The sequence below is a fragment of the Rutidosis leptorrhynchoides genome, chromosome 11 (assembly GCF_046630445.1).
Source record: "Rutidosis leptorrhynchoides isolate AG116_Rl617_1_P2 chromosome 11, CSIRO_AGI_Rlap_v1, whole genome shotgun sequence".
NCBI lineage: Eukaryota > Viridiplantae > Streptophyta > Magnoliopsida > Asterales > Asteraceae > Rutidosis > Rutidosis leptorrhynchoides.
In genome coordinates this window covers 54,583,277-54,598,596 of record NC_092343.1, presented here as the reverse complement: position 1 = coordinate 54,598,596, position 15,320 = coordinate 54,583,277, and the positions used below count along the sequence as shown (strand labels likewise).

The 15,320-nt window shown below is 35.9% G+C and overlaps 2 protein-coding genes and 1 non-coding gene across 3 annotated transcripts; all 3 read right to left on the bottom strand.

Moving 5' to 3' along the window:
• Positions 1–2,220: 2,220 nt before the first annotated feature.
• On the bottom strand, positions 2,221–2,706 carry LOC139877620 (pathogenesis-related protein 1C-like). The gene has a single exon (XM_071865046.1). The coding sequence runs from the start codon at positions 2,704–2,706 to the stop codon at positions 2,221–2,223; it is 486 nt and encodes a 161-aa protein (XP_071721147.1).
• Positions 2,707–4,345: 1,639 nt separating this feature from the next.
• On the bottom strand, positions 4,346–6,217 carry LOC139877444 (large ribosomal subunit protein uL14). Its single transcript, XM_071864873.1, has 3 exons — positions 6,104–6,217; positions 5,723–6,007; positions 4,346–4,744 (listed from the first exon to the last, which is right to left on the bottom strand). Exons 1-3 carry the CDS (start codon positions 6,114–6,116, stop codon positions 4,620–4,622), a joined length of 423 nt encoding a protein of 140 aa, XP_071720974.1. The 5' UTR covers positions 6,117–6,217; the 3' UTR covers positions 4,346–4,619.
• On the bottom strand, positions 4,957–5,097 carry LOC139879321 (small nucleolar RNA snoR137). Its single transcript, XR_011770168.1, has one exon. It is a non-coding gene; the product is annotated as a small nucleolar RNA snoR137 (small nucleolar RNA).
• Positions 6,218–15,320: the final 9,103 nt, after the last annotated feature.

Genomic DNA, 15,320 nt, shown 5'->3' with positions numbered 1-15,320 from the left:
GTAATGAGCCATAGGACTAATTGAACATCCTTGACCTTTTGTGTTTACCGTTATTGATACGACCTATTTGTTTAGGTCAAGACTAGCATTCGTTCTTGCACACGTTTACTTGTTGAAGTACTCTTACATACGTGCACTCAAGGTTAGATCATAGTCCCACTTTTACTCTTTTGAACTTATATTTGGGATGAGAAAACATAAACGTTTCTTTTTAACTAAGTGAACACAAGTACATGAAAACAAACATTCTACATACGAGTTTAGAACGAAAGCCTCAATTCGATTATCATTAGTTACACTTGCAGGGTGTAAGTGTAGGCGTGAACTTATGTTGTATGGCCATATGGGTTTGACAAACCCTCATCTCGGACGGTTCGCTACCGTCCACAGATGAAATATATTTTCGGGAAACAGTGTATGTTCTAACACTATTGTGATGGGGTACTATGGAAGGAAACGTTAAGCCTTGATAATTGGGTGCTCGTGAATATTAACTTTTAGAATGTATTACTATTTATCAATGATGCAAATCTTGTGGTTCGACTTACTTTTACATACTTACTTACTTAAACCTATGATTTCACCAACGTTTTCGTTGACAGATTTCTATGTTTTTCTCAGGTCCTTGAACATTAGGTGATACATGCTTCCGCACTTTCTTTTTGATACTTGCTTTGGATGTCGAGTATACTTGCATATGTGGAGCGTCTTTTGACAACTTTAAATTGTGTCGCACGTGTTTCATTTGTACTTTAAACATCGTTATGTACTAGTTATGGAAACTACTTTTGTAAACTTTGAAACATCCACACTTATGAAATGATTGCGACATATTTTTTCGGTCAAACTTTGTCTTAAAGACTTATGACCATGCAATGGGACCTACGTAGACGGCGCCGTCAAACATGATTTGGTCGGGTCGCTACATAATCTCTTTGTGCACCATGTGTTTGTTAATCATGAATAATGCACCTGGTGTGGGGTTCAGGTTAATGAGCACACAGATGGGACATAGTTGAGATTAGGTTTCCATTTCTCTTTTATTTCTAAAACACCAAGTACAGGGGCCATTTTTGTTATTATGCAGAAGTTATGCAAGTTCAGGGGTCTGTTTGTACTTTTTCATATCTAAAGATGTATATATAATTTAGATGTTTTAGGGTTTCTCATTCAGTTTCAGATCTGTAAAATTGTTTTCACTTTTTCTCTCAATCGATAAGTTTGTGGTTGTGGTTCTTGATCTAATTCTGAATAATTTTGTGGTTGTTAATGAGTGATTATCTAAATCATTCATAGTTTGTTCAAAAACATGTCTTGATGTAGTCTAGTAGAGAACGGTGTGCTCAAGACGGACCGCTAGATAAGATGGCACCATCTTAGGTATCAGGTCTTCACATACCAGATTGAAGGGTATGTTTTAGGACTTTATTACTCCCTCCGTCCCAAATTTTTATTTTATTTTATCTCTTAACTTTGATTTTAAATAATTTTTCGTGTTATATAATGAGAGTGTTATATAATGAGAGTGGATCCTCACATACCACTTTTTTATCTATGTACACCTAATTACAAATTTTACCCTTAATTATACTTACAATAATAATATAAGTTCTACTTTCTAGATTAATCTAGAGGTATAACTGTGAGTTTTTTAGACAAAAGTGTACATGAATCAAAAAATTGTGTGTAAGGATCAACTCCCATATATAATACTTGATAAAATTTATATGAATAAATTAAATTTTATATGTATTTTCATGGGGTCTAACTCTTATCAAGTGTTATATAACACAAAAAAGTTAATAAAGTAAAAGTTAAGAAATAAAGTCATGACAAAACTACTGTGTATTAATTTGGAACGGATGGAGTAGATACAATATAAATTCTTTTGATCGATACATACAACAACAATTTGTGAAAAGTAAAATCATTCAAATTTATTATTTTGTCATGTGTGTATCAAGTTATTGATCAATACATGTGTCATCGTGTTCTTTGCTCTTTTTGTCCATCATATAAACTTACACATTTTGTGCTAAGTACATATCATTAAAAACCTTTAACCATACCATCTACATCCACCTAATCATGAACATATAATGTAATAAAAAGTAAATCAACATTTCAAGCTCGCTTTATTATAACTGAAAACATACATTACAGATTATTACCAACGCGCGTGTCGCACAAATATCACTAGTTAAGTAGCTATCTAGCTAGCTAATATGGGCTTTGGCCAGCAATGTTTCCAGGAGTATAATAGTTACAAATAACATAATACAAACCACTATTGCATTGAACCCTAGCACACCCAAGTTGGGTTGAAGAACTCCATACGACTTGTGTATAATGGCTACAAACGTGTCCGCTAGCACAAGTATTAGTACTATAAGTATAATAACTTTTTTCAGCTATCCATAAACTTACAGCATTAATACCTGTTAAGCCACTACCTGTAGCAACGTTCTCACCGTATGGCCCATTAGACCGAACTAGGCTGCAGTCGCCGATTCTTTGGTTAGCGTAGTTTTGAGCGTATGCAGCCACAGTCGCATTCCATGCGATGTTTGCAACGCTCACTGAGCTACGCTCGGAATTGTGACTGTTTAAGTAGTCTGTTTGGGAGTTTTGAGCATGGGTGGTATCAAAAATATTGGCTAAGGTTAAGAAACACATAAGTGAGAATGAGATTTTGAGTGAACTCATAATGTTATTGTAATTTGTTATTGAAATACTTGTTGCTTGATGTGTGGAAACATGAATTGGTAACTAGTATATATAGAGGATGTTTACTATCACAAGATATTTTAATGGTTTAAGTCTTACTATTCTCATAGGAGGTCTTCGGGTTTATACATTATTTTCAACACATTGTGCTGGCAATAGAATGTCAGAAACGGTCACAAGATATTCAGTTATGTTGCGTACATCACAATAAATATAGTCGCCCTCCTTTGATAACTCGAAGAGGAAAATTTTGAATTGCCTCCTTGATAACTTGAACGGATAAAACCGTTTTTTATGAAGGGCGAATGGATACCTTAAGGGGTCGGGTCGGTCCTATGATTGCACCAGTGTGAATTTTTTGATATAATATATTTTTCAAATCCTTTATCGTGTTAGTTGCAATCTTTGCAATTGTTGTTCGCGTGTTATTGGTAATTATTAGTGTACTTTGTATTGCAATTGAGTTGTCACAATGGCAACTTTATACTTTTTTCGTTGATTAATATAAATCTTACTTGCTTTTCAAAAAAATATATATATTTTTCAAATTGTATATGAAATTATTAAATTTAACTACAGAATCTTCTATATATGTATTTTAAAAATTAATGATTTTTGGAGTTAAACGCTAAAGTGTCTTTTAAAAAATAGTTTTGAATAAAACATTTGAACATCATTTGATTCTAACCCTGAATTCGCTACTCGTTTGATATTATACAATATATTGGAATGACTATATGACATCTTCAAAAGTCAAGTTTTAAGTAGGCACACTAATCTTAACAAACTAAGTCAAATCTTGATGTTAATTGCTTATCGAAGTTGGAGTTAAATCACATATTCAATTATTCATTCTCCAGTTGGCCATTTGGCCATTTGGGTTACACTCCCCAATACCTAATCAATACGGAGTATTATTAACCAAAGTGTTAGTTATTATATGTTTAAAAAACATGTACATTTTGAAGCCGTATGTTTCGGTCCAAAAAATTGTTTATCTTTTGTATAATGTTAAATTATTAATGTTAATAGTGCTTAGCTGTTAATGAGAACACTGATATGTATCTTTGCTATTTTGTATTATTTTAATTTAATACATAATACAGATACAGATACAGATACAGATAGACACCTAATAAAGATTGGATATGCAATTAGTCTTTGCTTAGATCTAGAATTGATCAAAGACTCCAAGTGTACAAGATTTGTACTTGGCACGCAGATCTAAGGGTCGAATCAATTTGTTCTTAGTGATTTGTTTTGTTTAGAAGTGTACGAGTGTTATTTTTGTTTTGATTCATTTATAAGCTTAGCTTCGAGAATAGGATTATAAGGGTTGATCAACCCTATTAAGGTTTCATATGTGGATTTATTATGGTGTTTTCATCAAGCAATTTAAGGAAATGCTTGAATGTGATTGTTCATATAGCCTTTGAACTGTTTGAAACATATAAACGATGTAAATTTTAACACCGACAAAAATGACAACGTAAGATCAGCATTATTTTGTTACATTAATAATAAAAGTCAGAAATATAAACTTAAAAGTGGAAGTGGAAGTGGATAGATCAAACTTGTATCTAAGTTCACTCATATCAACTCCTTTGAGACCTTCTACTTCAAGCTTCATTAACATTTTCTTGCATAATTCATCACTTAAAATTGACCATTCAGTACATATCATGCATAAATCATAATGCAATCAGAGCTACAAAAAAGCACAAGACATTTGCCAAAACACAAATAACATCGATATTCCAGGAGGACAAGTTCTTGAAAAGATGTATCTAGCATATTAGTCAACAACCATTTGATGATAATCGTCAAAATACAAAACCAACATAGCACTGCCAGAGTAAATATAAAACTGATCTCGAATCAGAAACTTGCTCCTAAACGATGGCATTAGCAGCACTGGCAATCCTGGGCCACAAATCAGCACACTCTTTCCCAATCGGTCCGGTGATAGCAGATCCTTTCATTTCTCCCTTAGGGTTCACGATAACACCAGCATTATCTGCAAAAATAAAATAATCAAAAACAAAAAAACAAGGAATCAAAAAACATGAAAATAATACAACAGTTCATCAACCAGATAGAAATGCACAGAAAAAAAGGAAGGAAACCTCAAAGGACTTAGGAAATTGTACTAGCAACATATTCTTGGTTAACAGGCAAATCGTATGTAAAAAACTAGTCACACCCACAGCCAAAATATACAATTTAAATGAATATACCAGCAGACAGGTAACACAATGCAATAAAAAAGAGCATCGTGCTGTTAAAAACTGGTTCACACTTTTAATTTATGCTTCCTGATTATAATGACCAGCCAAGTAAATGGCCATAACATAAGCTCATGGAAGCAACGCTAAGTAAGCTGAAACTACATCCTGAACTCCTAACGAATGCCTACGCAATATTAAAAATGATTTAAGTAAAACAAAAACATCAAATTCAAAATCTTCTAGAGCCGAATATAACAACTCCAGTGCATACAACCAAAATCACACGCACGCAAGATCAATGGCAACAATATATGTTCTATAAGCAAAGCTACCAATATATAAAAAAATACAATCTAATCCTACATCAATAAATCAATAACAGTCTACTAAACATATACTCCTACCTAATTATCTTTTGCTTAAATATGCTCTAAACAATAGAATAGAATATTAATCTGCCAAATTCTTAGACATATGAAACATATGTAACAAATTCAACACATCAGCTATACATACATAGTCCATAATTTATGAAATAAATGTAAATGAATAAAAATCTAATTAATTATAACTATAAATAATAAACACAAACATACATCAAGTTTAACACTTGACACCTTAAATACCACCTAATTTCTAACATTTAGCAAATTAATCTACGAATTCATACAGATCTTTAAAACTAATCAAAGCAATTGCTCATTGCTCATATAAACAAAATCAACATGACATATACAAACTAACAGAAATTAATTGAGCAAACTAACCTTCAAAGTACATGAAAACACCGTCCTTTCGGCGCCATGGCTTCCGTTGACGAACAATAACAGCAGGCATAACCTTCTTCCTAAGATCAGGCTTACCTTTCTTCACAGTAGCCATAACCATATCACCAACACAAGCTGAAGGTAAACGATTAAGTCTACCTTTGATTCCTTTCACTGAAATGATGTACAGATTCTTAGCTCCAGTATTATCCGCACAATTCACCGTCGCAGCCACCGGTAAACCGAGTGACATACGGAATTTGTTCCCGGCGGAACCACCGCGACCTGAAAAATTAACGAGAAATTAGATGAAATTTACATATTTGATTGACATTTTGAACTGAATTAGGTTGGATTACGGATTAAAAATGATGGAAATACCTCTTTTAGACATTGCTGCTCGCCGTTGTTTGTTGCTTCGATGGAAATTAGGGTTTTTAGGGTTTTATATAATTGTACTGTGAAGACCTCTTTTAGGTTTTATCAGTTTTGGGCCAGGCCCATTTAAGAGGAATAAAAAGTTTATGGTAACTAACTACTACTTACTACTGTGATAGCTTTGTCGAAGGGCTTAGACAAAAAAATTGGAAAGATAAAAAGTTTGGCAGATTGGGATAGCTTTGTCAAATGGCTTAGACAATACGAGAATACTCCTATTCGCAAAAAGACGTCAGGGTTCTATTATTAAAGGAGAAATTTGAAGGTTCTAAGTTTCTTGCCTTATGGTGGGTTTGGGTTGTTTGTCTAGTGGTACATTGTGTCTTTTTGTGTGGTTCGGTGGTTATCACGAGGTGTCTAGATAGTTCGGTTTTGTTATGTTTACGTCGGTGTTTGCTTGTATAGTTCTTGGAGTGTCGGTGTTGCTCTTAGTGTAGTTTGTGTAGTTGATTGTGGTGGTTAGCGTTGCTTGTGTATTCGTTAGTTGTGTAACTTTGTTTGTTGGTCAATCAGTTGTATTGTCTTTTGATCTTCTCATCGTTTAGATAAGTTGTTCCCTTTCTATATATTTATTTCATGTTTTTCGTCAAAATAAAATAAAATAATATAATTTTTTCTCTCCTTATCCGTGAATCCATGTAAATCAAAAAATTCCTCCGTGCTTATTATGCCATCAGAGTTTCGCTGGTGGTCCGGTCACCTCATCTTCCTCTCTTCTTGACTTTTTTTTCACGATCCTCTAAACTACTTATTCATTACCCTCATCTGGCTTGCTCTTTCTTTGGAATTACGAGACTATTTCTCTTCCACCAGAATCACATGCAACATATATGCATCTTTTCACAAGTATTATGTGTCGCTCTAGTTGGTGTGACGTTCAGGTTTAAGTTCTTGTGAGACGCTGGAGTTTGGAATCAATTATCGTCAACCCACACTATTTGTTTATTGATGATTCAGTTAGGAATTTCCTCGTCGTTTCTTTTCATGGTTTGTTGGTGTTCACGAGACCCTAGCTTAATGGTTCCTTCATATGGTGAAGTGGTCTTCAAAGTTCGGAGTTCTTTTGTATTCACCGGCTTTCGTTGTGTTGCCATAGAACTGTCACCTGGCCAATTCAAGGGAGTTGTTAACTGATGTTTGTTTGTTTATAATGATGGATCTTGTTTGTTACCATTTGTATGAGTGTAAGCCGCTTTGGTTTCCGTAGATGTGGAGTTTTAGCTGGTTCTCTTGTCTGGAATTCCACTCTTTTAACAGGAATCCAGTCATTTATGCTACCACACTAATGAACACACTTGTAAAAATATTAGCATCACTAGATTTGTAATTCAATATTGCTTCTTCACAAAAAGAAGGTAGAGATTCCCAAATATGTTAGAAAGGTTCACATGTATGTTGATGCTCGTGAAGTGGTTAGTGCTCGTTATCAAGTTGCATTGCAATAATTTGGTGGTGGCATTGTTTCCAAGGGCGGACCTATATTATATCTAGTGGTAGCACGAGCTACCACCGAAATACGCAATGCAATAGAAAATTTTCGGGGTTTTTAACTAGTAATATCACTGGATAGTGTAATTTTTTGTGTGTGACACCAGCGAATAGTGTTATTTTTTTTAACATTTAACTAGTGACACCAGTGACTACGGAACCTAGATCCGTTATTTGTCGTTTCTTTCGGTGGTTTCATTATCCTCTCGTTTGTTCGTTGTTTCAATCTTTCATTTGAGGAGTATCGTTTCCATTGTGTGTCGATTAGCGCATACAGCGGTTTCGATTTTACTACTTCGTGTCGCTACTCTTTCTCAATCTTGATGCAACTTTCCTCTTCTAGATACCCCTAATTATGTATTTGTTGTACATTTCCTTTGTGTGTTACTTAGGTGGGTTGTCCCCGACAATGTCACCTTCGATAATCAATTCTCAAATTGGCCCCGAAGCTTTCTACTCGTTTTTTACTTGTTTGCGGTTGTGGTATATGGTATGGGGGTTTGGATGCAACTGTGGTATTTGATATGAGAGTTTGGATGTGGTTGTGGGTGATTCTGTTCTGTATGTTTAGCATGCGATTTGCAGTGGTAGACGTTGACGATTTTCTGCTTAATTTGTTTGATTCAGTATTTTCGGGTGGTGTTTGATCGGCGGTTATAAGGTGTTTGGTGTTTCTTTTTTGTGAATGGTCTATTGCTTCGGTTATATATGGACTTCTTTCGTTAGCTACGATCGAAATATCAAATTCATCAGAATGTCTCATGTTACCAATATTAAATGCAACTAGATTCTCTATTTCTTGATGAATGTTCGTGGATTGCAATGTAGCGATTGTGGGTGTCTTAAATAATGTCAAATGTCTGTTTCGTGTGTAGCATTCGTGAAAGGTTTACCTGGAACATTGTGAATGTTTTGTTTCATTTAGATAGTTGTATCTTGTCAAACAGACCGTTCAGATGTTGTATCAATTGTATTTCAACAAGATCTCCCGATCTATTATAGTTATTTTTCTAAATAGATCAGTAAGGCCCTAAGAGTTTTGAACATGTATAATTCACGTGTATATTATTGATAACTACCTTGATCTCTATTCAACTATAGCCTCTAAATATATCGTGAACATTAATCAAACAACTATGTTCATTTATTATTTAATAAAGATATAAAAGGTTAGTAGGTAATGTGATAATCCGGAAAATTTCCGATTAAATTTAAACTAAACTTCGACTATTTCCGATGATTCACGAATAACCGATTATAAAAAGATATGTAAATATATATGTGCGTGTATATACATCAATTACAATCATTATTATTATTATCAGTATTATAATTATTACTATTAATAATTATCATTATCATTAATATAATTACTAATATATTATTAATATTATTAGTATTAGTATTAATACTTAACTAATATTAAAATAATGAAATACCATTATTATTATTATTATTATTATTATTAGTATTATCACTTTTATTAAAAGTGATAAGATTATTATAAATATCATTATTAATACAATTTATTATTAATATTATTATTATTATTAATATCATTAACATGTTATAATGATTATTATCATTATTATTAATTATAATTAAAATTATCATTCTTATTATTAATATTGTCATATTAATATTATTATCATTATTTTTATTATTATTTATCATTAATAATATTATTATTATTAAAATTATTATTAAAATTATTATTATTGTTATTAGTATTATTATTATTAATATATTTATTAAATATTAATATTAATTAAAAACAAAAGGAACAGACATAAACCTAATACCTAATTTAGGTCGATTGTTTTTTTGATATTATTAAGTGATCTGCTGTAACACTGGCCATTTTTTTTTTTTTATATAATACAGAGCGGAAGACTTTAATAACAAATACAATATAAGCCACGTCTTTACATTAATCCGTGTAATTACGTTTAAGTTTACACAACGGTGTTACGTTATTACAAAACATTATTTATACAAAAGTCCACATCAGAGTTGGGTTGTCAAACATGTCTTCTGCAACAGCACCCATCTCGACTAGCAGTACCTAAACCTGCAAGGGGAGAATATGTGGGGGATTAGCACACCGCTAAGTGAATGGAATCTATCTAATAGATATAGCTTAAGCCACACACAAGCTATATACTAACAACAACACTTGCTAACTACCAACTAGCATACAATAAGACAATACGAGGATCGGCGGCTTGTACGAGCACACGACTCTCAGCTGATCGGGCCTGAGTCTACCGATAGTCCCTGCTACTCAATTCACAGTATAGTTATCCAGATGCAGGGGATGCATCATTCACACTATACTCCACAATCAGTAGCCTATGGACCCAACCTCCCCTAGGCACGGTTGACCTCATACGGACTCTAACCTCTCCTAGGCTCGGTCTCGAGTCTCCAGTCTCCCTAGGCCCGACTGGTGCCATTCACACAGTGTACACATAATTCACATACAACATCAGGCAAACGATATTATTCTATCATGGCAATTCCTACACTATGCATGGTAAAAGACTCAACCACAGTAGCATGATATGCTACTTAAACTCTATCCATAGATAGACCCACTCACCAATTACCAGCAACTGCTCAGTTATTATTTCTGAGCTTCCTCCTTGTCCTTATCTCCTGAGAACAGCAAAAACCAAGTTAGAATCGTGTTCCCATCAAGATTAGACACACTGACAGCGAATTATAGCAAATTAGTAAAAAAATGCGTCCGCTAAAATTTACATCCTGAACACCAAAATACAAACGGGCAGCATAACGGCTAGAAAAAGGCACTTTGGTAAAACATTCTGCCTTGGACACACAGTCGGTCGACTGTCTCCTCAATCGGTCGACTGACATAGACAGTCGGTCGACTGTAGACACAACCGGTCGACTGACTTTCCCAATCTGTCGATTTATTTGGTATCACCACAATCGGCCGAAAGTCGAACTCAGTCGGTCGGTTCACTAGCCAGTCGGTCGACTGTCGACCGACAGTCGGCCGACTGTGTTCATCATCTGCAGATTCTGAACACAACCTATGGACATCAAGCTAAATTCACCACAACTCGATCTAGAGCTCGTTTTCGACACCAAAACTTGCCACAACTTAATTACTACATGTTATAGACTATAAACCCACAAAGTTTTGACCATAACAACATCAAATCCATGGATTTTGACACAAAATCAAGCTTTTGAACAAATACACTTAAAAACACCATTTTAACACTAAATTGATCATGAAAGCTCATGATTCATACCTTAAAAGAATCAGTAGAGTGTAAAGAACGTGATTTCAAGACCAATTCGAGCTCAAGATCAACAATGGAGAATTAGGGTTTGGTTAGGTGGAAGGGATGAAGGTACGGTGTGTTTGGTGAATTTTCTAGAAATGGGAAGGAAATATAGTACACTAGTCTCTTAGTTGGGTTTAATTCCCACACTGTGCAACACACGGGTATTTACCAGTTATCTGATATCTTTCGTACAGGATTAGGTAACCCAAACGAGGTCCAAATAAAATAAACAAACCTGTTCTGGGACCTTGTCACAAACTGGACACAACACAAATTTAATAAAACACTAATTAAATAATTAAAATAAAAGCACTTAAGAAAAAGCACAAACCCTTAGGGCAAAATAGACAACTTACAACTAGCCCGGGTTTCAGTCTGTTACAAATCCACCCCCCTTAAGAAGATTCCGTCCTCGGAATCTGGTCTTGGTCAAACAAATGAGGGTAGCGGTTTCTCGTCAACTCTTCCGTTTTCCACGTAAGATTAGAACCCAAACTGTGTTTCCACTCGATCAACACCATCGGTATCTCTTTATTTCTCAACTTAGTCACCTTTCGGTCAACTACACGGACCGGCTCTTCCACCAATTTCTTATTCAAATCGACCCTTAAATCTTCTAAAGGAAGGAGTTGTGTTTCATCATCGACTTTACACTTACGAAGATAACACACGTTAAATGTATTATGAATACCGGCTAACTCTAGCGGAAGATCTAACACCACAGTTTGATCATTCAACACTTCACTGATCGAAAACGGACCAATAAATCTCGGTGCTAACTTACCACGTTTACCGAATCTGATAACCCCTTTCCACGGCGAAACTTTTAGATACACTCGTTCACCCACATTAAAGGTTACCGGACGTCTACGCGGATCAGCATACATTTTCTGTCTATCTCTAGCGGCTTTCAACTTTTCTCGCGCAATAGCAACTTTTTCGGCAGTCAATTGAACAATTTCGGGACCTACAAACTGTTTCTCCCCGGCTTCTAACCAACAAGTCAGAGTTCTGCAACGACGACCGTACAACATTTCATAGGGCGGCATCCCTATACTTGAATGATATGAATTATTATACGCGAATTCGACCAACGGCAAATGCGTATCCCAAGAACCTCCGTATTCTAATACACAAACCCTTAACATATCCTTTAAAGTTTGTATTGTTCTTTCACTCTGATCGTCTGTCTGAGGATGATAAGATGTACTTAAATTCACACGCGTACCCAAATTCCGTTGAAGACTATTCCAAAAATTCGACACAAATCTGGAATCTCTGTCTGAAACGATCGATAACGGCACACCATGTCGACTAACTATCTCTTTCACGTATAATTCGGCTAACTCACTCAACGAAGCTGTTTCACGAGTAGCCAGAAAATGAGCACTTTTAGTTAGACGATCCACTATTACCCAAATCATATCGTGTCGTTTCTGAGTTCTTGGTAGTTTGGTCACAACAAGTCGGTTTCTGATGTTCTGCCTTCACTTGAGCACAAATGTGACACTTTTCGACATATCGAGTGATATCTGTTTTCATTGTCGGCCACCAATACACTGTTTTCAAATCATGATACATCTTATTACTACCTGGATGTACTGTCAATCTTGATTTGTGAGCTTCTGTAATGATTAAATCTCTCAAATCTCCAAGCTTAGGCACCCAAACACGATTGTTTAAGGTCTTTAGTCCACGTGAGTCATCAATTAAGTCCACTTTCCATTTGATCATTTGTTCAGATTTAATATGTTCGTCCTCCAAAGCACAGGCCTGAACGGTTCTTAAGCTGTTAATCAAATCTGGAGTTATATTCAAATGAAGGAATTTCACATTTTCACTTGACTTTTTACGACTTAGCGCATCTGCAACCACATTTGCCTTACCCGGATGATATTTAATTTCACAATCATAATCTTTGATCAACTCTTGCCACAGTCTCTGACGCATATTCAATTCTTTCTGTGAGAAGATATATTGCAAACTCTTATGATCTGTACAAATAACACAATGAGTTCCATACAAATAATGTCTCCACAGTTTCAAAGCAAACACTACTGCAGCCATTTCAAAATCATGCACTGAATAATTCTTCTCATAAACTTTCAACTGTCGCGAGGCGTAGGCGATTACTTTATCTCTTTGCATTAATACACAACCCAACCCAGCATATGATGCATCACAGTATACCATGAAGTCCTCTGAACCTTCTGGTAGCTAACACTGGTGCCTAACACAGTAACTATTTCAAAATCTGAAAAGCCTTCTCCTGTTCATCAGTCCATCGAAAGGCTACATCTTTACGAGTCAACTTAGTCAACGGACCTGCTATTTTAGAAAAATCCTTGATAAACCTGCGATAATAACCAGCCAATCCCAGAAAACTCTTAATCTCAGTCGGAGTCTTCGGAGAATTCTAATTCATTACCGCTTCTATCTTTATCGGATCAAATTTTATACCTTCGGCACAAATCACATGACCCAAAAACTGCACTTCACGTAACCAAAATTCACACTTTGAAAATTTTGCAAATAGTTGCTCACGTTTCAACAAGTTCAAAACCAATCTCAGATGTTCAGCATGTTCACTCTCTGTTTTCGAATACACCAATATGTCATCAATAAACACAATCACAAACTTATCTAAGAATGGACGACACACTCTATTCATTAGATCCATGAAGACTGCTGGCGCATTCGTCAACCCAAACGGCATGACAAGAAATTCATAATGACCATACCTTGTTCTGAATGCTGTTTTTGGTATATCTGATTCAGCAACACGAACCTGATGATATCCGGATCATAAGTCTATCTTAGAAAAGAATGAAGCACCCTGTAACTGATCGAACAAATCGTCTATTCGAGGTAACGGATACTTATTCTTCACTGTTCTTTTGTTCAATTCACGATAATCAATACACATGCGCATTGACCCATCTTTCTTTTTAACAAACAATACCGGAGCACCCCACGGTGAAGAACTCGGTCGGATAAACCCACGATCTAATAACTCTTGAATCTGTGACATCATTTCACGGATTTCAGACGGCGCTAATTGGTATGGAGCTTTTGCAACTGGAGTTGTTCCAGGAACCAACTCAATCTTATATTCGACTTCCCTTACCGGCTGCAGACCTGGTAACTCATCTGGGAACACTTCGGGAAATTCTGATACTATCGGAATATCGGCCACTGTTCTCTTTTCTTTCTTCGCATCAATCACATACGTAAGAATTGAATCACAACCCTTTTCCATCGACTTTTTCGCTTTCATCATGGTTATCAACGGAAAATTATACCCACCCCGCTCCCCTCGGGCCACAACACGGGTTCCGTCGGTCGAACGAAAGGTAATCATTTTCCTATCACACTTAATATTAGCCCTAAGCGAGCTCAACGAATCCATTCCTAATACTACTTCAAAGCTAGGAATAGGTAACACTAAACAAGTCACTGGGAAAGACTTCCCTTCGATCTCTATACAAACCCCAGACACATATGTTGTGACGGGTGTGGTCTTACCATCGGCTACTTCTACACTAACCAGCTTGGGTAACACAGTAACTGGTAAATTCAACTTAGCACAGAAATCTAGGGACATAAAACACCTATTGGCACTACACTCAAACAATACGCGAGCAGGTATTGAGTTGATTAGAAACATACCGGTGATCACTTCGTCGGTTGCCACAACATTCTCAACCAACATCTGAAAAGCTCTAGCCTCTGCTGTTGGAGGGTTCTCCCTCTTCTGACCACTCGATGCAGTTGACCCTACGGCTGATGCTGAACGCGCCCCTGACCCTGCCCCGGAACTACCACTCTTCGATGGACAACTAACTGCACGATGCCCTGGTTTATGACAACTCTAACACACACTATTCGGATACGGACATGCTGAAGACTCATGCCCAACCACACCACACTTTAAGCATCTTCTTGTAGCCTCAGAACACTGACCACTGTGAGAAGATCGACACGTGTGACACCAATTCCCTTTACCTGATCTAGATCCAGAACTACTCTGACCACTTTTACCCTTCGATTTAAACCCACTAGACTTCTTGGATTTAGATCCTGATTGATCAGATACTTGCCCACCTTGTTGTAGCACATTGCTAAACATTCTGTTTCTGGCAGCCTGAACATCACTTTCCACCATCTTAGCCATCACAACAGCTTGAGACAACGATGTAGCTGTTCTAACAAAAGTTCGGTACTCTGGCAAAATGATATTAACAAAATGCTGTATATGAGATGCTTCGTCTGGCACCCATTGTTGTACAAACCTCAATTTATCCATATACTTTTCTGCTACCTCATCGATCGTCATTTGAGGTGTATTCTTC

Coding starts and splice junctions, on each gene's coding strand:
- LOC139877620 (XM_071865046.1), bottom strand. CDS start 2,706: ATGAGTTCACTCAAAATCTCATTCTCACTTATGTGTTTCTTAACCTTA.
- LOC139877444 (XM_071864873.1), bottom strand. Junction 4,745..5,722: donor TGTTTTCATGTACTTTGAAG/GTTAGTTTGCTC, acceptor TTATTTTTGCAG/ATAATGCTGGTGTTATCGTG.